At 34.9% G+C, this 24,027-nt stretch overlaps 1 protein-coding gene across 1 annotated transcript in view; it reads left to right on the top strand.

The window, feature by feature from the left end:
- Window positions 1-220: 220 nt before the first annotated feature.
- Window positions 221-24,027, top strand: part of LOC144956255 (uncharacterized) — a 28,804-nt gene continuing 4,997 nt past the window's right edge. The window contains exons 1-14 of the mRNA XM_078886692.1: window positions 221-283; window positions 3,351-7,026; window positions 8,281-8,435; window positions 8,969-9,181; window positions 9,926-10,099; window positions 11,595-11,769; window positions 12,957-13,117; window positions 14,455-14,689; window positions 15,642-16,040; window positions 17,469-17,800; window positions 18,211-18,393; window positions 20,491-20,622; window positions 20,849-20,977; window positions 22,401-22,603. Of these exons, the coding sequence (XP_078742818.1) occupies window positions 3,372-7,026; window positions 8,281-8,435; window positions 8,969-9,181; window positions 9,926-10,099; window positions 11,595-11,769; window positions 12,957-13,117; window positions 14,455-14,689; window positions 15,642-16,040; window positions 17,469-17,800; window positions 18,211-18,393; window positions 20,491-20,622; window positions 20,849-20,977; window positions 22,401-22,603 (6,146 nt within the window). The 5' untranslated portion in view covers window positions 221-283; window positions 3,351-3,371. The remainder of the gene's footprint in view (window positions 284-3,350; window positions 7,027-8,280; window positions 8,436-8,968; window positions 9,182-9,925; window positions 10,100-11,594; window positions 11,770-12,956; window positions 13,118-14,454; window positions 14,690-15,641; window positions 16,041-17,468; window positions 17,801-18,210; window positions 18,394-20,490; window positions 20,623-20,848; window positions 20,978-22,400; window positions 22,604-24,027) is intronic.

Here is a 24,027-nt window from a genome sequence, read left to right as displayed (position 1 = left end):
ATCAATAATATTCCAAAGCTAGAAGTGGCCAATATAATTTGATTCTCTCTTTGTTTCAAAATATATCATAATTTTCTAAAATCGGAACATTATAAAAATGATTTTTATGCTTAATCGGATGACTATAGGTTGCAAAATGTAAACCAAAAGATAAAATCATATATTATGTCCAAGTACTTAGTACTTAAATTAGATTAAGGAAAGGTTAAGGTTCAAGTTCAAGGTTGCATGTATTTTGAAAAGTTGGTACCATTGCCATTTGTTTCAAAACTTGTTTACTGAGGTAAAATTTTGAAAATATTTTTAGCAAAGAAATAAAAAAAAAAGTATAATGTATAAGTAGAAAGTAGCCTTGTTGATCCCGCTTAAGATAAGTGGTATTTTACTCGTAATTTTATTATTTTATTGTCACAACTCGCCCCACCTTCAGCTTCATCATCATCAGCAGCAGATTGCGACTGTGAAGTGAGTAGTGGAGGGAAGCAAATTAAATTATTGATGTTCTTCATTATTCTCTACTTATTTAGTAGGCTGGATTTCTCTCAAATCATAATTTATTCCATCGGGTCCTATCTAGTTATAATTAATTCCAGATCTGACAATTTTCATTTTGAGAACATTAAGTAAGCTCTCCGACTTTGCCAATTATTTGCCGTTGCCTTTGCCGTTTGCCTTTGCACCTTTGTACTTACTTGTACTTGTACTTGTACCAACCAAGGCATCGCACACTTTAAATTTAATTAATATTAACGAATTAGGGAACAAGGACAACGTACAGAGTTATATTAACATATTCGTTGACTGGTCGAATCATTGGCCATTCAGGTTTAATGCTGGGAAATGCATTGTATTACACTTTGGACTTTGGAAAGAAAAACTAGATAGAGGTCTATTTGATTATGAAATCAGAAATCACCACTGCAATTGCAATGCAATGACAAAACTCTCAATTGTATAGTCTGAAGTCTAGCCTTGAAAAATACCTTGGGCCTATTGTTGACACCAAGCTTCAGTTTTCAAGGCACATTGAAATTATGAAATTCAACGCTATGGCCTATCCATGATACCAGTCAAAGATAAGTTAGACAAGCTAGACGTCTAGGAATGACAAGTTATCAAGAACGCAATAGCTGGCTCTGTCGTTTCAAGACAGCGACATAATACCATATTCAAGGTAGCCTTGCTTTTTTTTTTAGTATACACAGACATTTTAGAGAAAATTTTTATGCAAAATGCTAAATTAGGCATGAAAAATACCAAATAATCTGAAAAATGCCAGTGAGTGGTAATTTGTACCCAAATCAGTTAATATTAAGTGATATTTAACTCTTTAAGATTCAACCCGACAAAAACCGACAACGGCATAATATTCATGGGCGGGGTAGCCAAAACTGGCCTCAGTAAGTAAAATCCAATCGTTGTGAAGGAAATGACAGGCCTGTCACTGTCGCATGATGTTTTCAGCTTTGATTTTTATAGATTTGCCGACAGAAAATAAAATATGTTGTAGAAATTGCGATTTGAATCCTATTTGATTTGCGGACGAAAATGTGTCCAATTGGTTTGTGAACGGCCTCTTTTCTGAAAGGGGATTCGAACCCACTCTCACATGAGAAGACCACACCCTGAATGTTACATCTTTTAAAATTGTATAAACCGTTAGTCCTTCCTGAGTAGTTAATACTGGTAAAGTATAAACAAAAGCCAAACCTGTAAAGTATTATATCTTGAGGGGTGTCGACTTCAAGCAGGAACTAAATACTTTCAGTGTTTAATAAACTACTACTAGATCTATATTATGTCTGTTTGACAGAAAAAAAATTCAAGACATACAACCTAACCTGCCCACTGATGATAGAAAACGGGCTGTTCTGTACTGTAAACATAATTTATGCAAAGACACAAATTATATGTCATAAAAATGACAGTACCATAGAAATCGCTATGGGACTGTAAAAATAGCCCCCGAGAACCATCTTTACGGGACTGTAAAAATAGCCCCGAGAACCATCTTTACGGGACTGTAAAAATAGCCCTGAGAACCATCTTTACGGGACTGTAAAAATAGCCACTGCTATTTTGCGTATTTTGAAATATATTTTTTTAATGTGATTCTGATTTCTTTTTCTTTTCTTTTTTTTTTCAAGCACGCTTTTATATGGGGTATAGGTTTAAGAGAAATTAGTAATTGATAGTTGGAACAACCTTCAAGTCATAGTTTCAGTCACTCAAGTTCCAGACCTCGACGCCATCAAGAATTGCTTTGACAGCCTTTGTTTGATTATATATGTTCAGTTTAGTTTAGCATCCCATCAAACTGGAATTGATCAAGGGACAAATGGCCCGTTAACTTTAAGGACTGTTATTATATGACTGCCAAGACAAAGATCAAAGGACTTTGTTAAGGATAAAATGATATGCGAAGCTGGTGCCCAAGATCAGCAATTGCATTAAAGCCTACTATGTCACTGGATTGACTATACTATATATATATTATATATATATATATATATATATATATATATATATATATATATATATATATATACTGTTTTATGCCCTTTCCACCACGACATCATAAGTTATCGTCGCCTAGGCATTCCACAAATAGATAACTCATTAAATGTCAATAGGAATCACCCATGTTGTCCAAGTGAGCAAATTGGGGGTTAATAATCTTGCTCAAGGAAAAAAAATGAAAGTGCCCGAAGCAGGGCTCGAACCCAGGTCCTTCTGGATCACAGTGCAGTACCTTAACCACTCGATCACTTCGCCTATACTTATAGTAATTCTTCAAACAATACACTCGTAGAGCTGACTTTATTCTCTAGTTTCTCTGTTTGTAGTTTTTATTAGTTACTTTTGCTTGGGTAGAACACTAGACTATCACAAAGTACTCTCCACTAGATCTAATAAATTCAGCTTCCCAATCACTTCTAAAAAAAAAACCCAAAAGAAAAGAGCTTTTATATAGTGCAATATCCAATAATGTGCTCCGGGTGCTTTACAAAGCGTCCCTGACCAACAGCAGCAAGTAACATGTAGAATGAGATATGACGCCATGCTGAGTACGGTGAGAGAAAGTGAGTAAAGTGTCTTTTCCAAGGACTCAACTATGCGCCGAGCGAGGCTCGAACCCAGGACCTTCCGATCCGAAAATGAGTGTCATACCACAAGACCACATAGCCACACTTCTAGATTGGTGGAGATCTGAAAAAAAATTTGACTCCATTTGGGACTGATAGCAGTGTGTTACTCATTTTTTTTTTTTTTTTTTTTATAGATTATATGAGTGAAGTGCTCTGCCTACTGAGCTGTTGAGACTTGATTATTATAAAATCCATTCGCAGGTCCTGTGTCGGGCATCAAACATGGATGACTTTGAAAGGCAGAAAAAGCTGACTTTTGTCCTGCAACTTTTAGAGGATTTGCGACATCTTCACGGTTCAAACATTCACAAATGTAGCTGCGAAATTTGTGACAAGAAGTCTTCTCTGATTAACAGCAGTATCGCCAAGGCCATTGAGGAAGTCAGTCAAGTGTCTTTATCTTTATCATCACTGTCTCACCCTAATCATGAGACCAGGTCTCAAGCATCCCAACGTCAAGGTTACTCTGTTTCATCAGGCAATTGTAATGTTGACGAGAAATTTTGTCACGAAGTGGAGGAATTGTCTCCACCAATTGTCTCAGAAATTAATGAGAATAAGATAACTTCAATCTGTAACAATAACTTAAAGATTGTCTCTGAATCTCAGCCTTTGAACAGAGATAAAATTAAAGATAATGATGTTAATCACCTCCATATTCCAAATTCTCAAGCATCACAGTCCATGCTTAGTAGCACCCAAAGGGACTCAGGTGTTCACTGCGAAAATCTTTTACACTCAAATTCAATTTCACCTATTCGAAGTGTTGTGGATGATGTTGAGCAAAATGAAGAAATTGCAACCCACAGTCCAGATTTATTGATCCCACCTCAGACGTCGAGAAAAATGTGCAGTCGGAGACTCGATTCTGAATCATCACAAGTAGACGCAGATGGAAAACGAATTCCGGTGGTAAAGGAGGTGAGAGCAAATGATAACATACTGACACAAAACAATCAGGCTGGTGAATCTGGTATAAATTCCAAACAATTTGATTTACATTTTGATTTGCACACTCCTGCAATGAGAACAACACCCTCTTCCGTTGGAATACCTTCTCCTACCCATGTTTCCCCTATATATTATAATCAGTTTCATACAATTCATTCTTCATCTAGTCAGCATCAGCAAATCTCACCAGCATTGACCTGGGTCCCCGCTGCATTTTATCCCTTGTCCATCAAGCCAAATAGGAAACATCAAAATGTCCAGAATTTATCTCAAAACTCAGATCTAGTTGGATTATTTCCTAACCCACTTCCTGAAAAGATGGAACTTTTATACCATCTCTGTACCATCTCTCCAAATTTTCAGGATCAAAATAAGGCTCTGTCACAGTTTTGTAACAAAGTGGAAGCTCAAAATGATAATGATGATGAGTCTGTGGTAAGGTTATTATCTAACATGCATGTGTCCACACCACTTCAAGATGAGAAGGCTGGAAATAGTCATTTATCATCGTCAGAGAATAAGAAGGAGAAGCTATCATTAGAAGGAGACAGCATAAATTCTAGTAAGAAAACGATAATGACAAACGTGATTTCAGATTGTATTGAAGATTTTTGCAGTGATTTGGCTTCAACACCAACCACTACTGTAACTATGAGTGGAAGTAAAAAATCTAAAAACTGTGGAGAGTATTATTGTCAATCTCGTAAAACCGTAGTTCGGAACAGAAATGTATTATTGAGTGATGCTAGGCTGTCTTCCGAGGAAGAGCATCTAGTGAAAGGGCAGGGCTTATCTCATGAAGGAAACAGTAATAATTCTGTTGTGAATAGTTTCAGTCTATCTGATAACAGTGTATGGCGGCCTTGGGAGGTGAAAGATGACATCTATCGTATCATTTCAGACAGCAGTATTGAAGAAGAGGACGATCAAAGCCAGGAAGATAAAAGTAGGGACATAGAAATACAAGCAGGGGATGTTAAAGGAGGATTAGAATTAGAGTTTGACGGGGAAAGAAAAGAAAAAGGCAGCAACAATGAAAGCAGGGAGGAGATGAGAACAAAAGGAAAGTTTCAGTGTAAGTCGTCGCTTGTAAGTGAAAACCATGTTGAATCTTCACCTTGTAAAAAAACAAGACAGAGTCGAAACAAAAATAATCGAAATTGTTTTAGTGTAAGCAATCATTCCGATTCTTCTTCCGATGGATCTATTCATGAAAACGATGGATTGCCCTATGCAGTCATAAAATCTCCCCGTAAAAAATTGCCTGATGAAAGAAATACAAGCAGCACTGCAGAATCTTCCAGCGAGGAATCTCTACTTGATTCATTTGATGCTTCCATATCTGGAGAGAGTGAAAATTCATCTTCCACCTCTAGAAAGAAATTATTTGGATGTGAAACTGTTAGCTCTACATCAAATCAAGCAGATTTTGAAACATTAGCTGTCTCTACCCGTCAAGAAAATGAGGTGAAACATTTGAAGCTTGATCCACCTGATAGGTCAGATGAGTTGGTTTCAATCATAGATGACAATTCAAAGAATAGCAACGATTCATTGAAAAAGGGAAAATCTTCATCACCAACAAACATTAACTGTAAAGAGAACAGAGATTCCATGATTGACTCATTTACTTTTACGGAGACAAATTTATCTGGGCTCCGGAAGGAAAAATTGAAAAAACTAAGCTTGAAAGATATTTCCAATAAATCATTGAGCCACATTTGCAGAGACAACTTGCACAGTGAGCAGAAACAAAACATGAAGATTGAGTCAGAGTTGGAGACAAAGATATCTAGTGAAATTAGCAACAACACGCAACCTAAAATAATAGTCACCGTTGTCGATCATGTGGAGAATAATGAGGTTTTCTGTCAAACTGAAGCTGAACAGCTGAATAACCTAAAATTATTAGAAAAAGGAAGCACAGAATCGGACAGATCATTGTTGGAGGTGTTAAGAATAAAGAAAGAATCTTATTCCTTTTGTGACTTTCCCAGTGCTCATGATAATAGTCCTAACATCAAGATTGGGACAGATACTGAATTGTCAAAAAATAAAAGTCGTGCAACAATGAAAACGTTTCCCCCAAAACACAAAACAAGACTAGTTTTTGTTCAATCTAATGAAAGGTCGAGTCAGAATAGCCAAGAAAAAACAGCAGCAGTTAGAAATTTTCCTGTTATGGGGACTAAGAGTGCAACAAATAAGTTTCAAAGCTTACAAAGTGTTAGTAATGGAAGGAAAGACAGTCTATCTATCGAGGATAATGTTGATAAAAATTCCACATCTGGCAATTTGATAGATGAAATCGATGAAGTCATTTCTACAAATCATTTGACCGTTGAAAAACATGATAATGCTGATATTATTAAAGTTACAAAATTTCAGAAAATTGGTGAAATGGAAAGTAAAGAGCAGGAAAATATATCTGACTCTAAACGAAACGACCATGAATTAATTGGAAATAAATCTGTTCAGAATTTTCAAAAGCTTAATAGTTCATCTGCCGTTGCTCCTTTCTGGGGTGCTCTTGCAGTTTTTCACTCGTCTAAATGTGCTAAAAGTGTGGGAAGAGAAGATGAGAACGAGTTATCAGGGGCTTCATGGTCAAATGAGAGATTGTTTCAAGGGAAAACATCATCAGGGGGTGAGATTTACCCAGAGAAACAATTGATAGAAAGGATTAGTCAACTTCGTCTCGATAAAAACCAATCCAATTTTAATCGATCTCTTCCCGTATGTAAATCAAAGAATGCTTTACCGAATCGTAGTCGCAGTGGAGAAGACGATTGTCGTGTTGATATGGAATCCTTCGAAGCCAACCAATCATTTCCAAGAATGGCAGATCGACAAAGGCCGGATGCATTGAATGGAGCTGATCCAACAGTAACAGAGATAACTGTGGGGACTCAAAATCTGGCTCTAGGTGAGTATATATATATTAGTATTAGTTTTTCTAAAATTGAATGACCAATATTAATAAACAAACACATACACATCAATCCAAGTGTTTAATCTGGTAGCCTCATTTATTATTTAGATATATGCATAAAGGACATTATTACATGCATGCTGTGAGAACACTTGAGATTGTTTGGCAAGATATAAAATATAGATATAAATGAGACTACCAGATAAAATTGTTTGGGTTTGTTTATATGAGCAGTTGACCACAGGTGCTCTTTCTTTTGTTGTTCTTTTCAATACCCTCGAGCACGGTTTCTTGGGACAAGCAAAGAAATTTGGGGAAACTGTGTCATCTCATTACGATTTAATGGGAAGAGGGAACGTAGCTCAGCTGTATTGTCTTTGCTTTGTACACTGGAAGTTACAGGGTTCGACTATCCACAGCGTTATGTGGTCTCAAGCAAGTCATCTCTCCCTAGCTCACTTCATGACGCTGCGCTGTGGCTGACACTTGGGTTATTTCAGTGAGGCTATGACAATGGCAAAGTTCCTCTTGGGGGTGAATGAAAGGAATTTTATTATTAATTTACTTTCTTGATGTGTAAGATAACTTACCATGACATGTTACAAGGGGTTGGGGTGAGGGTGGGTTTGGTGCGTCACAGCATTTATTTACCTTTATAGTGATTCATAGCCAACTAATTGATTTTTATTTTACCTTGTCTGGGTGAAATTAGTCAGTGGAAGCAATGTTCGATGTAAAGATTAGTGCGAGGAAGGAATGGCGATTGGAATGATAACAAAGAATATGAAAGAAAAAATTTAGGTCATGCATTTGAATGAGTTAGAGGAAATCATGTTTGAAGAAATCATACTCGAGTGTAATTCAAAATGAACTTTCTGTTTGATTAGGCTAGATGAAAAACAAAAGAGGAACAAATTGCTCATGGTAGACTATCTGATCTATAAAATGTCTCTATATATTATCATTAGTTCTCACTCTTCATAAATCAGATAATATTTGAAAAAGAATTGTACCTGAATTATTAGGATGAATAGTTTAGTATCCTATTTGAGCAACAATAAATAGGTTTTTAGAAAAAAAGAGCATTGATAATAAAGGAGAGAATTGATGCATCTGTGGTTATTAATGTTGACTAAAATTGCTGATACTGATACAAAAATACTGACAAACTGGACTGATTACATTTTAAGGGTCATTATTTATTTATTTTTTTCCTATTTTAACTTTAACAACTTTTGCTGCATGTAGACAGCATTCATGGCCCCAACCAGGGTGAGACAACTCCCTTGACATTGAAGTATAAAGGTCTTACACCAAGGAATCGACGTTCAGTTTTTGGATTTTCTCCTCCTGATGTCAGCCCAAGATCTGCCCCTCAAGAAAAAGAAAAACATGCTCATGATGTAAGTTATTTATATTCTCATTTCTTACTATTTCTATTAAGCTTTATTTAAATTTATTATTGACCTGCTAAAGAGATTGTATATTGTGCACTTCTTCCTACAACTCTGAAGCGCTGCTAAAATAATTTGTACTTTTAAAACTGATACTGATACTAACCAGACTGAAAAATTCGTAGATTTAGGAATTTATGTCTCCAACTATAGAATTACATACACATGAACATCACAAATTTAATCAAACTGAACCCCTTTGATAAGGAGATGAGCTGTGCGATATAAATGTACATTATGTATTACTGTCATTGTTAAAACGTGTTGAATTGGAAAAGTGATACCAAGGCATATTTATTAAAAACATTGAAGGGTTATTTCATCCTGCTCAGGACAACATTGGTGAGGTACGATGTTAATTTTAGTATTTACATATAACATTATTTTTTTACCCAAAAACTATAGATCTTAAAAACTTCTAATATTTTAAGCAAGTGTGACTACCTCTAAATCATTAGAAATAAAAATCCCTTGTTTTTCAGGACATCATGATGGAATCAAACCCCGAACTAGGTCAAGGCCGAAGACAACAGCAACAGACGTTATCAGTGATGTCTCCCCTACAAACGTTGGACAAATTGTGGCCCGTTTTTGATGTGTCCGAATGTTTCCCTTCTCACCCAATGCTGGAGGAAGTTCTGTTTAATTGTGTCACCAGTTGTATCTGTGTGGTTGACAACAGAATGCAGGGGAAGGTCAGTGGAAAGAAATTTAATAAGTCAGAGGGTGAAAAGATTTGAACTGAGATATTGCTAAGTTTAGTTATGTATTGTAAATGTTGCTGCTCGAAGCTCGAAGAAATAAATAACAATGTGAAATTGAATATAAGCTTCAATGTAATAGTAATATACAATTTAATATATAAAGGAGAAACCCGAAACGTCCATTTTATCTGTTTTTGGATATTAAATTGAAGCTTACATTCAATTTCACATTGTTATTTATACCAAGTTAAAGGGCAAGTTTTATTCAAAATGAGTTCTTGTCATAAGTGATTAAATCAACCCTTTTTGTACATCTTCTGGAAATATCAAAGCTTAATTTCACTTCTCTAAACAGCTTTTTTACAGCTTGTCAAATTGAAAAAGTATGAAATTTGAGAAAAATTGCTGGATACCTTTCCCATACATCTGACCATAACTTCATGAAAAATCACCCGATTTACTTCAAATAAAGATTAAAATGCTCTGGTGAGCATATTCTTTCAGAAAATGCAAATCCAAAATTTTCAACTTCTGACTGATTGTGTCATGCACTGACACATATACATGGCATTCAATATATATATCATTTAAAAAATAAGATAAAATTTATTCAATTGTATTTTTATCAACAACATATAAATGATGAGAATACGGAATTATTTTTTTTTATTAATGTAAATTAGGGCAAATATTTTGAAAATAACTTTTCATTATTTGTTCTGGGGTTTTTTTCAGATCATTTCGGTCAATGAGGCATTTCAGCAACTTGTTGGAATCCACGAGAAAGTGTTAGGTCAGAAACTTTCTCGTTTCATAAAGGTGAGATCCTCACCGTCTGAGATAGCTGTGTCTACGCCTCAACCCTTCATGCTGTCAGATGGTAGCTTGTCTCTCATCCATGGAAAACTGGTAAGGATAGACAAATACATAAGATACAATTTAAGATAAATTTTCCCTTATTTATCTTTCAGGGTAACTTTTCTTACAGCTCTATCTCGAGAAAAGACTGAGATATTTAATAATAATAATAATAATAATAATAATAGATCTTTATTGTCCATAAATATGGCAATTTGTCATTTAGTTACACTTGTTATAATGTTAAACGATAACTGTAAGATTGAACAGATATTTCACTCCTACTTATTTTCTCTCTCTCTCTCTCTCTCACTCTCTCTCTCTCTCTCTCCTCTCTCCTCTCTCTCTCTCTCTCTCCCTCTCTCTTTCTTTCACACGTGCGATATACACAACATAAACATGTTCATTTTGTTTTCAATTTGTTACGATTGTGGCAATTCGACACCAAAAATTATCATCATTATCAATTGGTCAGTTAATCTTACATTAAATAAATTAATCAGTTAATCAGTCAACGAATCAATCCTTGGTTTTTCTGTACCATATGAAATATTCAAAAATTTTATTGCTGATGGAACGAACGTTGATTTATACTTGTTAGTTCTACATTTAATCTGACAAAACCTTCTCCCAGATGGTAAAAGACTAAATTCATGGTATAAAATATGTTTTTTATTGTTGGTACTTGAGAATGCTTTCCTTTCTATTGCTTTTCCATGAATTCTTTCTACTCCATCAAGAGGATGGTTTATTATTTTTGATGCCTCTTTGATAGATTTTGAAATTTTTGATTTATCTTTAAATCGGCATCCTCCAAACCATATGGTGCAGCCAAACACAATTACACTTTTAATCAATGAGTCATAAACTCTTAACATAGTTTTCTTCCTTACTTGAAATGTTCTCAATTTCCTTAGGATGTATAATCTTTGGGCAACTTTCTTAGATATTATATTAATATGTTGAGAGAAATTGAGGGAACTATCAATGGTTATTCCTAAATATTTAAAATAGTCAACTATCTCAACATCATCTTTACCGATCGCCACACACTTTAAGTCGTTTTTATTTTTTACACCAAACACCTGTTCTTTCGTTTTTTCAACATTTAATTCAAGCTGATTTTGTTTACACCAATCGGTGAATATATTTATTTGTTTGAAATAATTCTTTTCGGTAACTTTATCTTTTAATAAGCCAAGAATAGCAGTATCATCTGCATATTTCACTATAAAACAATTTTCAAAGGATGGTCTGCAGTCGTTGGTGTATAAGATGTACAGGATTGGGGAACTCACACAGCCTTGGGGACATCCGTTCGACAACGTTCTTTTGTTGGAGATATGTTCACCCAATTTATGTGCCAGCTTCAGTGCAGCGTTGCTTGAAGACATTGTGTTTCTTTTTTCACCAAAAAAAAAAAAAAATTCTATCGATTGTGTTGTTTGCTTTGTCAAAGAAAACCTTTTTTTTTTTGTTATTGTAAAATTTAGATAGATTTCACTAATCATATACATTTCCCCTTAACTTTAATATTACACTTCAGGTGTCCTGTATCACTGACAGAGGGGAGGAAATCCCTGTCTCCTTGTGGACTGTGCCAGCACATTGTCGTCTTTCCGACAACGATGGTGACGTCAAGCTTACTGTGTGTGTCATTGGGTTGGTGTTAGCCTTGCCAGATGGTTTCTATCTGACAAAAAGTGGCCAAGTTACTTATGGTTTGTATTGTTTACAATCAATATTTCAAATATAATAATATTAATCAAGGGGATCAAGAAACAACAATGTATAGATACAAGATTGCTTGTACTCATACAAAAAAGGATGCCCAACAGGCATGGTGAGTCCCATCAATACATAAAAGTGAAATGTGCGGACCAGTGCCTGAGAGATGACATGTCTCAACGAAGTTAGAATGTGTATTTCTCGTGTTTACAAAGGGTATAATAGTTACGCTTTCACTCTCCGATGTATAATGTCATTGTTTTGATTGTAAACAATGCTTGAATGCCATTTATCAAAACTAAAAATAAATTTTAAAAAATCAAGTGTCAATATGGTGTTACCGCACAAGAACATAAATGCATACATCTTGTTTTGATTTTAATTAAAATCAAATCCATGCTAATGGGTTTTGAATACCAAAAATACAAGCACTTAAAATTAGATCTACAGCCTGCTGTATTAAAACAACAACAGGCAAAAAATACCCAAAAAAACACTTTTCCTTCTGTAAGGTTCCTTGCATAATGATTTTTGCCATTGTCTCATGGCGAGAAATATGACCAAACCAAGACAATTTTCTTCTGACTATGGACAAGAGGGACTCCTGTTGTCCTGTTAAATAAACAACTCTATTGTAAACCTCTTCATTCTACATATGATCTGTCCAGATCATACCCAAAATGCACCTATAGCATTTGTATTCCATTGATTGTACAATCTTAAAGTACGAAAGACTAAAATTTCATATTTCAGATCATTTCAACTTTACAGAGCTGCCAACTTGAAATTCCAAAAATTCGTAGATTCCAAGGCAAAAAAAAAAAGGAAAAGTCACCTTAAATAGCTTAAGAAATGAATTATTTGCCCTCAGCCTGATCCAAAAATGCTCCAAAGTCCTGAATATAGGATCTAAGAAACTAAATTTTCATTTTCAAAAAGATTTAACGAGTCAAAGAGGCAAATGCAGTTCTGTAGCTGGAGACAAAATTCTAATTTCTACGAATTTTTCATAGTACTTGGCAGATCTGACTTTGACTCCACTTTTTGGCAACGTGTTCAACCCGACATAATACCGGTTTGAGTTGATGGGTCACACATATTGCCAATTAAACGCTGTCAATTTTTTATGTTTTTCACATACGGGTCATTATGAAAAAAGTGCCTCGTCTTCCTTCTCCAGATGACCAGTTAAAGGAAGAAGACCTTGAGTCGTATGCCCTGGTCCCATGCCGTGGGACGAGCCAGACTGGCCTACTGGTTTTGGATTCTGACGGACACATCGTTTCATGGGATACTTCTTTCTTTGACTTGTTTATTGGCCAATGCGACTTCAAAGAGCAGGTTTGACAAAGTTTTTAGTCATCAATTGATTCTTTACCTTTTAGCTTTACCTCTGACTTCTCCTCTTCCTCCTCTTCCTTCTTCTCATTCTTCTTCTTTTACAGCTGAACTTCAGTTTTGCACATTGTTTTTTGAAGAAACTGTTTATTGAAAAATGTCATTGATGTGACGATTTTCTTGTACTTGGTAAGAAAAGGGCTAAAGTCAACACCTCTCGTGGGTCCCAAATTTTCTGTTCATTATCAAAGTGTGTTCTTTTGATAATGGATAATGTCAAACAATGTTTATGGTCCAGAGGTTTGGGTGGGGTTCCTGGCCTCCCATAGTGGGCAGGGTGGCACTTACTGTGTCTTCCATCCCCCTATATCTGTTTTCCAATTTGCTTTGTCTTTGTCTTGGAATGAGATTACTTGGTTTTGCTCTGGCCGTAGTGCTTGGCTGGGAGGGAAACAGTCAAATGCATAGTTATTGTTTTCGGAGATGATATTTTTTCCCCTTGTAAATCATCTCTCTGTTATGTATTGTTATTTTGAATGTATAATGTACGCATTTGAGTTTATTCCTCTTAGTGGGATCTTGTGCTTGTATATGGGTGAAACATTTAGGTGATCTCAAACTAAGTACATTGATGGTGTGCTCTTGGAATCTTCATCTGTTCCCTATTTGAACCACTCACCTTTGTCTTACTTTTTTGCTCAAGTCCTTTTTATTGTACATCTAGAATCTTTTCACTATCCAATTTTCTTCCTTTTTACTGGCGCTGATATGACCTAAATATGTTGCAAGCTCCGTAAAACGCTTAAAAACAAAAACAAAACAATGGTCCAGAGGTGTAGGCTTTATCAGGATTCTTTATCATAAGAAATAAGTCCAAGTAACTTTGCCAATTTTTTTTTCTTCTTATAATGAGGGATAGCCCACATGATTGTCCTTAAAAAGTTAAAATCAAAAGATAAAATGCTGGGTTCCAATCCCTTCTGGAGGTCACAAAAGTGATTGTGTTGCGAACGTAATTATATAACAATAACTTTTAACATCTTCACTAATGTTATTTTAGTAGGCGAGTTAACGATCCTAGTTTTATTGGAGATGAGTCTTAAGTTTGGAAATCCTGTGTAAATGATTTATGTGGTAACTACCCCATTTTTAAAAAAAAATTCTTGATTAAAGTTTTCAAAGAAAGAAAACTTTGTTTTGTTTGTTTTTATGTTTTGTATTACCGAATAAAACCTATGTTTCTTAAACATTTTTTTTTAGAATCTGTTTTTCTTTTCTAAAGTTATATAATTTTTCTCTCTCCAAACCTCCTCCCACCTCTGCAAAAAAAATAAAAATAGGATCAGTTATGGAAATATTTGTCTGAAGTTATGAAATTTTCCGATTCTGAGGACACCAAGTCCATTTCCAGCTCATCAAGTCATGGTGACAGTATGGGTAAGCGGTCACCATCAGCTGCTGCTTGTGTCAATCAGAACTCCCCTGCATCCAGAAATAATCTTTTGTCGCAATTTGGTGGCGATGTCAGTTTTCTGAAGGAGTCTGTTTTACGGTGGGGTGATATTGATGAAAATGGTAAGTATTACTTTTAGGGAAAAGGGGGGGGGGGGGGTGAACAAAGATGTGAGTTCTGTATAGGGCAATGTGCAATATATATGCTTGAAGTGCTTTACAAGCCTAAGGTTTTAAGTTTTAAACAAACAATTTTATGTGGGATGTTAACAGTTTTATTTGTGTGTTTTTTTTTTTTGTTTTTCACTGTTGGCTGAGGAAGGTTCTGCTCCCAAAACAGTCTATTTGGTATTTAGTTATTTTTTGAGACTATACATTTTCTTTTTTTTATTGTTTAGAATTATTTGAAAGAAAAATTATATATACAAAGTTTTTCGTTTTTGTTGACTTTATCAGAAACTAATGTATCTCCTTCAGATTGAGATATTAAAAAAAAAAAATTCCTTAATTATTCCTTCCATTGTATTGATGATTTAATTGTTGGAAGCAGTAAATGGAAGTATATTGAGACATGTTATTATTATTATCACTATTATAATTATTAGTATATTATTATTATTATTATTATTATTATTATTATTATTATTATTATTATTATTATTATTATCACTATTATAATTATTATTATAGCTGTATTTAGCCATAAGTGATTAGTGAAAGAATGTTATTTTTAAATTATAAATGTTAGAATAATTTAGTCAGAGGGATGTTATGGTTATTCGCCAACTTTTGAATTTAATTATTTTTGTTTGTCTTTGTAACATAAAAAGAAAGATAATTCTGAATGTATGATGATAGATTATTTGTGTGAATGAGATTCCTTTTTGACATTATAATTATCCTCCCCTTCTTAGTATAAAAGCTGATGTAACACGAATAAAGTTGTCCTTTCTCCCATATGTCTTGATATAAGTAGCCTGTACGTTGTCAGTCATTCTATGAGCACTACGTGCTTTGCAGAGTTCATGTACCAACTATAAGTTTTCTCTCTTTCATTCCTTTTTTTCTTGTACAGATGCACTTTGTCTGATGCTTCCAGTCCACTGTTTTCCAGAGGAAGAAGATAACTATTCCTTTGTCGATGAAGATAACAATGAGAATGATTCAGAAGAGGAAGGACGATTATTAGAAGATAGAGTGAGGCTGAGTAAGCGAAAGGGGTTGAAACCAAAACGAGAGGAGGAGAGTTTTAGTAAGGAGGCAGCTGTCGCAGAGTCTTTGAGGCAATCCCATAATACCCTTTACAAAAGTGGAGCTTTGCCTACGACCTCAACTCCGTGTAAAAGTGGAGGATTAGGGAAATTAGCTCTTGACACCTCGACGCAAGATGAGGATGTTGATGATGGAGATTGTGTAGAGGTGGTAAGGGGGATTTACTCTGCGAAGTTTCATGTCGATGATGGTCAATATGTTGGTAAGTTAATTTTTTTTTTTAGCTTGATCAATGACCATCATATTAATTGTCATAATCATCGTCATCATCATTATCATTATTTAAAATGACACAAACGTGAGCCTTTGTTTAGCGCAATATCTACTAAACATGCTCAAAGCACTTTACAGAGGGTCCCCAGCCAACGGCTACGCTTAACAAGCAGGACGGGACATGACACCTGTTAGGCGATATTCCACTTTATAAGACAATGCTGTTAACAGCCAGTTACCCATTTTAAACCTGAGTATGATGAGAGAATGAGAATTAAAAGTCTTTTCCTCGGACTCAACTATGGGAACCATCACCTTCCGACCCAAAGCCATTTGACCATATAGCCACACAAAAGGATTGAGTAGCCATTGTAAATTGCAGAATATTAAAGGAATTGTAATTATAAGAAATACAACTGACAATTTGATTGCATTTTTTTTTTTTCATTCCTTTTTTTTAATCATATTTTGTTCATCTGTTATTTTATAAAAACTATTTGGATTTTTTTTTCTTCTTACCAATCAATTATGAGATTATTTTTACAATCGCTGGGAACTCGGTGAACGAATTAGCAGGTCTGATAACCTAATGCAATTATTGGCCTTATTTATTATTGTTTTAATGGACGATAAATTACGACGGTTTGAGAATGTTTCCATTACAACAATGAGCCCATAACGGTTTGGGTCATCAGACCTGCAAATAAGTACGTGTCGGCTGGCCATTCACTGGGTGGGGTTCCTGACCTCCCATAGCGGGCAGGGAGGTACATACTGTGTCTTCTATCCCCTTATATCTGTTTTCCAACATGCTTTCTGTCTTTGTCTCGGAATGAGATTACTTGGTTTTGTCCTGGCACTGGCCGGAATCCTGGCTGGGAGGGAAACAGTCAAATGCATAGTTATTGTTTTAGGAGATGATATTTTTTTCCTTGTAAATCATCTCTCTGTTATGCATTATTATATTTGTTATTTTTAATGTATAATGTAAGCATTTGAGTGTGTTCCTCTTTGTTGAATTTTGTGCTTGTGTCTGGATGAGACTTGTAGGTGATTTCAAACTAAGTACATTGGTGGTATGCTCTTGGAATCAACATCTGATCCCTATTTGTTCTCAGTTCCCCTTTGTCGTACTTTTTCTTGGGTGCTTTAATTGTAATTCTAGAACTTTTTACTATCCCATTTTCTTCCTTTTTACTGGCGCTGATATAACCTAAATGTGTTGCAAGCGCCGTAAAACCCTTAAAAACAAAAACAAAACAACTGGCCATTCAATGATAATATAATAATAATAATAATATAATCATTCAAAGGTAATATAATAATAATAATAATACTTTATTCATCCATAGGAAATTTTTTTGTACAGATTGGATAACGGATATTGTCAATTCATTTTATTTTTGTTCACCCACAGATGTCACCTTCAAGCTTGGGTCTGTTCAGACAGTTGAAAACGGAACTTTCTTCTGTCTTTGGTTTTCTGTACAGGAAGACATTGGGGATAGCAGCAGTCATGAAAATTCTAGAGTAGACAATGATAATGATGATAAAGACGATAGTAATGATGAGGATGAGTACAATAATGATGAGGATGGTTTAATAAGTGACCGTCGTCGAGGAAATAATGATAAAGGAGACAGAACCCAGCAGATAAAGGAAGGCCTCTTCTCGAAGCAGACACGACTGGGTCAGATACAAAGTGAAGGGATGAAGGAATTCAAGATTGCTAACATCAGTTTGGGTCAGGTCTGTGTGAATCAGACTTTTTTTATTTATGTTTTGTTTTTTGTTTTTCAATTCATAAACAGTCACAGACTTTCAAAATTTTTTTCAAGGGCTTTTTAAAAACAAAAATATTATTATGAACTTATTTACCGTTTAGTATAAGTAATTAGTTAACATCAACCATGGAAGACAGTTATCATCATCATTACCACCATCTCCATCATCATTATTATAATTTTGATTGTTATTAACTTATTATTTTCATCATCATCATCATCATCATACATCACATAACTTTCATCATCATTCATCATTATTATTATATTATTATTTATTAATTTTATTATTATTATATATTATTATTATTATTATTATATTATTATTTATATTATTTTATTAACATCTATAATAACTTTTGAACTCCCATGCAGCTCATCACAGACCAAGCGGGTTTGAACCAGTCCTTGAATGCTACAGTGGGTGAAGACACCCTCGACCTGGAACAAGCGGTACTTGGTACTTTCTCTGACAACTACAGAGTCTTGGAGACCTTGGGTCAGGGCAGCTTTGGGTTTGTCCGCCGGGCATTTCCGCTTTCTCAAGAAACAAATTCAGTAAGTATTACACCACACCTCCCTTTTTTTTTTTTTTTCTTAAAAATGATCATTGGAATGAGAGATATCCAAAATTTGTCATTATTCGATTACTTTACTTTAAAAAATATATATATATTTATCGATTTTCTTTTCTTTTTTAAAAATTTGTATTTTTGTTTCTTTTCTTTTATGTTAGTATATATATATTTATTTCTTCTTTTTTTTTTTAATTACTTGCTTTTATTTTATGTGTACGGCTTCATACTCAGTATACTTGGATATTGACCTAAAGGGAACATGCATAAGCAAAAAATAAAAGATTTTCATTTCAACATGAAAAAAGACATTTATCAAAACATTTACCCATGCTTTTTTTTTTTTTTTTTTTGTTGCCTTTAAAAAAAAATTTTTTTTTTTTTTTTTTGGAAAAAAATTAAAGTTGTTTTGAAATTCTTTTTCTTGAAACTTGTCAAATTTAATACTTTTTTCCCTACCTTTCTGGTGTTAAATTTAAATAAAATGATATTCAAGTCTTTCATTAAAAAAAGCTTGGGTAATTTTTTAGATGATATTATATTATAATAATCTATCATAAGATCTATTTTTATTGTCATTACATTACTCTAATAGTTTTTGAGCCATTGTCTTTTAAAAAATATGGTAATAATTCAAAGAGTCGCCAAACCATTTCAATATTTCCATATTTTTTCATTTCCTAATTCACTAGCTATTAAGTGAATTGATTGTAAAGGGTTTTCATTTTTATAGTATAAGCCATAAAAATGTTAGTGGAAAAAAAATGTACTTTTGGCGGCAGGAAAAAAAATATTTCTGATGTTTAAGTAATTACAGGACCGGCAGCTTTGTGAATGACCAAAAAACAAACCTGCCCATTTGAAAATTTAAAAATTCGTAATTTTTAAAAGATAGAAAGATTAGTCGCTACAGTTGTCTTTGTTGATCAACTATTTAGCCTCACAAGGATCAAATAACACTTCACAATCCTTAAAATTATGTACTTTGACATCAAATTTCATTCTCAATACGTTTTATTGACTTAAAAATGCTCAGGAAGTTCTGGAATTAGAGCCGAAAAATTAATCAAGAATTTTTCGTAGTTGTAGGGAGGTGGAGAGCAAAATTTAAAATAATTAAAATGTTAAAAACTCGCATTTCAGAAGAATCTTCTAAAAAATTGCAATTATATGTGAGACTCGTGCTTAAAATTTAGGTTTTTTTAATTTTCCAACAATAGTCTAGGTACATGTTTTTATATTTCACCTCTATACTGCATTACACAGTTCCTCTCCGCTTCCTCTCTTTTGACTTGCACACCTTTTATAAATATCTATAGTTCTATTCTAATTCGTGCTTCCTTACAAAGAAGCATACTATTTCCTGCCCATCAATGTTTTTGTTTATTCATCTTCACAACGCCTCTACCACATTATCTCATTCGTCTGCAATGTTTCATTCATCCTGTTTTGTTGATAAAGGGGAAATCGGAAACGTCCATTTTATCTGTTTTCTTATATTAAATTGAAGCTTATGTTCAATTTCACTTTGTTATTGTTTTTTTTATTTGGAAGTTATGCCATTTTAGTGACAATGAATGCTATTACGTTAAGTAAAGTGGATTGAGTTTTGTTTCTCCAATTTCGAACAGCTTCAATTTTCTTATTCTGATACTTTGGAATTTAAACTTTTGTCATTCATCACATTTTTTTGACGCTTGATTTCCATTTTGTAAATGAAGTTCTACATTTCTTGTGTGTAAAATGTATTACTTATTGTTATGTAAGTAATTGAAATTGCTATGATTTTATTTTACATTGTGTTAATTTATTTATTTTATGAATGAAAAGCGACTAGCCTGCTGAAATTGGTGAAACCTGCTTTACAAATACCAATTATTATTATTATTATTATTATTATTATTATTATTTATTATTATTATTATTATTATTATTATCATTATATTATTATTATTATTATTATCATTATTATTATTATTATTATTATTATTATTATTATTATTATTATTATCTTAATCATTTGAATATATTGGTAATGAATTGATGCTGGTTACATCTAATAATTTGTTTTGTTTCACAGGTTGTGGTAAAATTCATCAAGAAAAGCTCTATGCTTGAGGATAGCTGGCAGTGGCAGACATCAGCAACAGACGAGCATATTCCCACGGAAGTGGCCGTATTACAAACTGTCAACCACAATAATATTGTCAAGGTTAGATGATTTTTTTTTTACAATATAAATATAAAACAAGATTTTTTCTTCTTTAATTTGGTCTCTTCATTTTTAAATTAAAAAAAATAAAAAAAATAAAAAAATGGGGGGGGGGGGGGGGGGGGGGAATTGCATTAGTTTCATTACTACTGACTGGTGTTATGACCCTAACCCACAGGCACAGATAACTGTTTTATTAAAGATTTTTTCGTTTTCTTTTCTCCAGTTACTGGACGTCCACCAAAATGACCAGTTTGTCCAGTTGGTGATGGAGGACTTTGCCAGTCTTGACCTTTTTGATTTCATTGACCAAGTCTCCATAGACGAAACGTTAGCTTGTCACATATTCAAACAGGTAAGGCATGATCGGTATTAGCCTTACCATCTGCTCGTTGTCTTTTGCTAGTTTGAGTCTTACCATCTGCTTGTTGTCTTTTGCTAGTTTGAGTCTTACCATCTGCTTGTTGTCTTTTGCTAGTTTGAGTCTTACCATCTGCTCGTTGTCTTTTGCTAGTTTGAGTCTTACCATCTGCTTGTTGTCTTTTGCTAGTTTGAGTCTTACCATCTGCTTGTTGTCTTTTGCTAGTTTGAGTCTTACCAACTGCTTGTTGTCTTTTGCTAGTTTGAGTCTTACCATCTGCTCGTTGTCTTTTGCTAGTTTGAGTCTTACCATCTGCTCGTTATCTTTTGCTAGTTTGAGTCTTACCATCTGCTTGTTGTCTTTTGCTAGTTTGAGTCTTACCAACTGCTTGTTGTCTTTTGCTAGTTTGAGTCTTACCATCTGCTCGTTGTCTTTTGCTAGTTTGAGTCTTACCATCTGCTCGTTGTCTTTTGCTAGTTTGAGTCTTACCATCTGCTTGTTGTCTTTTGCTAGTTTGAGTCTTACCATCTGCTTGTTGTCTTTTGCTAGTTTGAGTCTTACCAGCTGCTTGTTGTCTTTTGCTAGTTTGAGTCTTACCAGCTGCTTGTTGTCTTTTGCTAGTTTGAGTCTTACCAACTGCTTGTTGTCTTTTGCTAGTTTGAGTCTTACCATCTGCTTGTTGTCTTTTTTGCTGGAGTTATGTTTGTCAGATTGTTTTATTTAAGTCTTTGTATTTTTGGTTACAAAATCCTTACCATATAGTTGATGAATTTCAATTCTAGATGGAGACAGCATGGTGAGATTATAATTTCATGTTTCTCATCTAGCAAATTGCTGTTTACGTTTTGATTTTTCCAAAAAAAAACAAAAAAAAATCGTTAAGGTGAGGCTTAAGACTAGAGAAAAAATCCCTTTTCATTATTTTATTAAGTATACTTCCAATAGGCATCCAACAGTTTATCATCTTAATTGCTTTAAAAATGGGGGACCCCTTCCCTTTAGTAGTCCTTCAGAACCATTCGGCCCTTGGAGCCAGAGTTTATCCTGCTTTCTATAATATGAAACGGACAATAGCAAGTGCTTGATATCCTTTGGACAGGACGCTAGTTTATTGCAAAGTATTTTCCACCAAATCTATAATTCAGCTACCCATTCACTGCTGGGTGGACAGGGGGGGGGGGGGGTCAGAAAAACATCTCGATGGCACCCGGGATCGATCTCGGTCCCTTTGCTTGTGAAGCGAGTGCTCTACCAACTGAGCTATCAGGACCTGCAAGAATGGGAGTCAGTACAGTAAAAAAAAAATAGACAATCTTTCAAAATTTTCATCCATTTTCATTTTTTTGTCACCATCAGCACAGATTTATCATAGACAGAATTCACCATCCTTAAGATCCTTACTCTCCTTCTGACACAGATAGCCCAGGCCGTCAACTACCTTCACTCTAAGTCCATCCTCCATCGAGACATCAAGGATGAAAATGTCATCATCAATTCCTCCTTCCACTGCAAACTGATAGACTTTGGGTCAGCCGCTTACTTTCTACCACCTGGACAGCTCTTTGAGAAGTTCCGTGGTACCCTGGAGTATTGCAGTCCAGAGGTCCATCTCAGTCAAGGGTAAGAAACAGCTTAATAGACTTTTTAAAAATATATATATATACAGATAATAATTGAGCTTTTATATAGCGCAATATCCACTAAAATGTGCTCAAAGCGCTTTACAAGGGGTCCCTGGTCAACAGCAACATGTATCATGTAGGACAGGATTTGCCGCCTGTTAGGCGATATTACAATTTTTCGGACAAAGACAACGCTGTGAACGGCCATGTACTCATTTTACACCGGAGTACGGTGAGAGAATGTGAATAAATGCCTTTTCCAAGGACTCAACTATGTGCCGAGCGCGAGGCTCGAACCAGGACCTTCCGATCCGAAAGCGAGTGTCATACCACTAGACCACATAGCCGATTTGATTGGTATACAACTCACTCTTACTCAATCCTTACTCAATCCTTACTCAATCCTTACTCAATCCTTACTCAATCCTCTCCGGACCTGCTGGCCCTTGAGGCGATGCAAGAGATCTCCACCTGGTCCTGTCGGCAGCTATTCTAGGGGCAATCTCGAGGGACAGGCCTCTCTGTTTTAGGTCCCTCTCTACGGTACGTCTCCAAGTCTCCTTGGGGCAGCCTCGCTTCCTCTTTCCTTGGGTCCCTATTTGAACCAGTTCCCCTTTGTCTTACCTTGTCTTTTGTGCTTTAATTGTAATTCTAGAACTTTTTACTTTCCCATTTTCTTCCTTTTTACTGGCGCTGATATGACCTTAATGTGTTGCAAGCGCCGTAAAACCCTTAAAAACAAAACAAAAAACAAACATCTTTCCTTGGGGTGTCCATCGGATCGCAGAGCCTTTCTTATCAGTGTTTCATCAGGTCTGTGACAGACATGCCCCAACCATTGCCATCTTCTCCTTTTAATTGTATACAAGACGGGGCCAAATGGTAGTTTTTGTGACTGCTACAAAAATACGCAACTACTAAGTCATTTTGAAAAGTAGTAGTCCTTCAGAGCCATTGGGCCCACAGAGCTGGAGTTTATCCCGGTTTCTCTAGCATGAAACGGACAATAGCAATTGCGAGCTACCCTTTGTATAAGAAGGATCCCAATAGCTCGGTTTGGTAGAGCACTTGCTTCACAATCAAAGGGACCGAGATTGATCCCGGGTGCGAGATTTTTTTCCGGACCCCCCTGTCCACCCAGCAGTGATTGGGTAGCTGGGTCTGTTAGATCTGGCAGAAGGTACTTTGCGATAGACATTTTGAAAATCTAACAGCAAAATTTGTTTCATCAGTTTTTCTGGGTTAAATAATGAAAAATAAACCCAAAAACTGATGATTTAGCATCAAAATTATAGTCGTTTATGCTCCTTTTTTTTAGGTGTCGGAAAAAGTGAAAATAAAGTTAATACTCTGTCCACACTTTTTAAGCCTTTTAGAACTATTGCTACAAATCTATATGTGCTAGATTGCCAGTTTTTTGTT

The sequence above is a fragment of the Berghia stephanieae genome, chromosome 11, assembly GCF_034508935.2.
Source record: "Berghia stephanieae isolate SIO BIC M18660-M18661 chromosome 11, UCSD_Bste_1.3, whole genome shotgun sequence".
Lineage (NCBI taxonomy): Eukaryota > Metazoa > Mollusca > Gastropoda > Nudibranchia > Aeolidiidae > Berghia > Berghia stephanieae.
The sequence above is the reverse complement of the archived record's forward strand: the minus strand, read 5'-3'. Positions and strand labels throughout refer to the sequence as shown.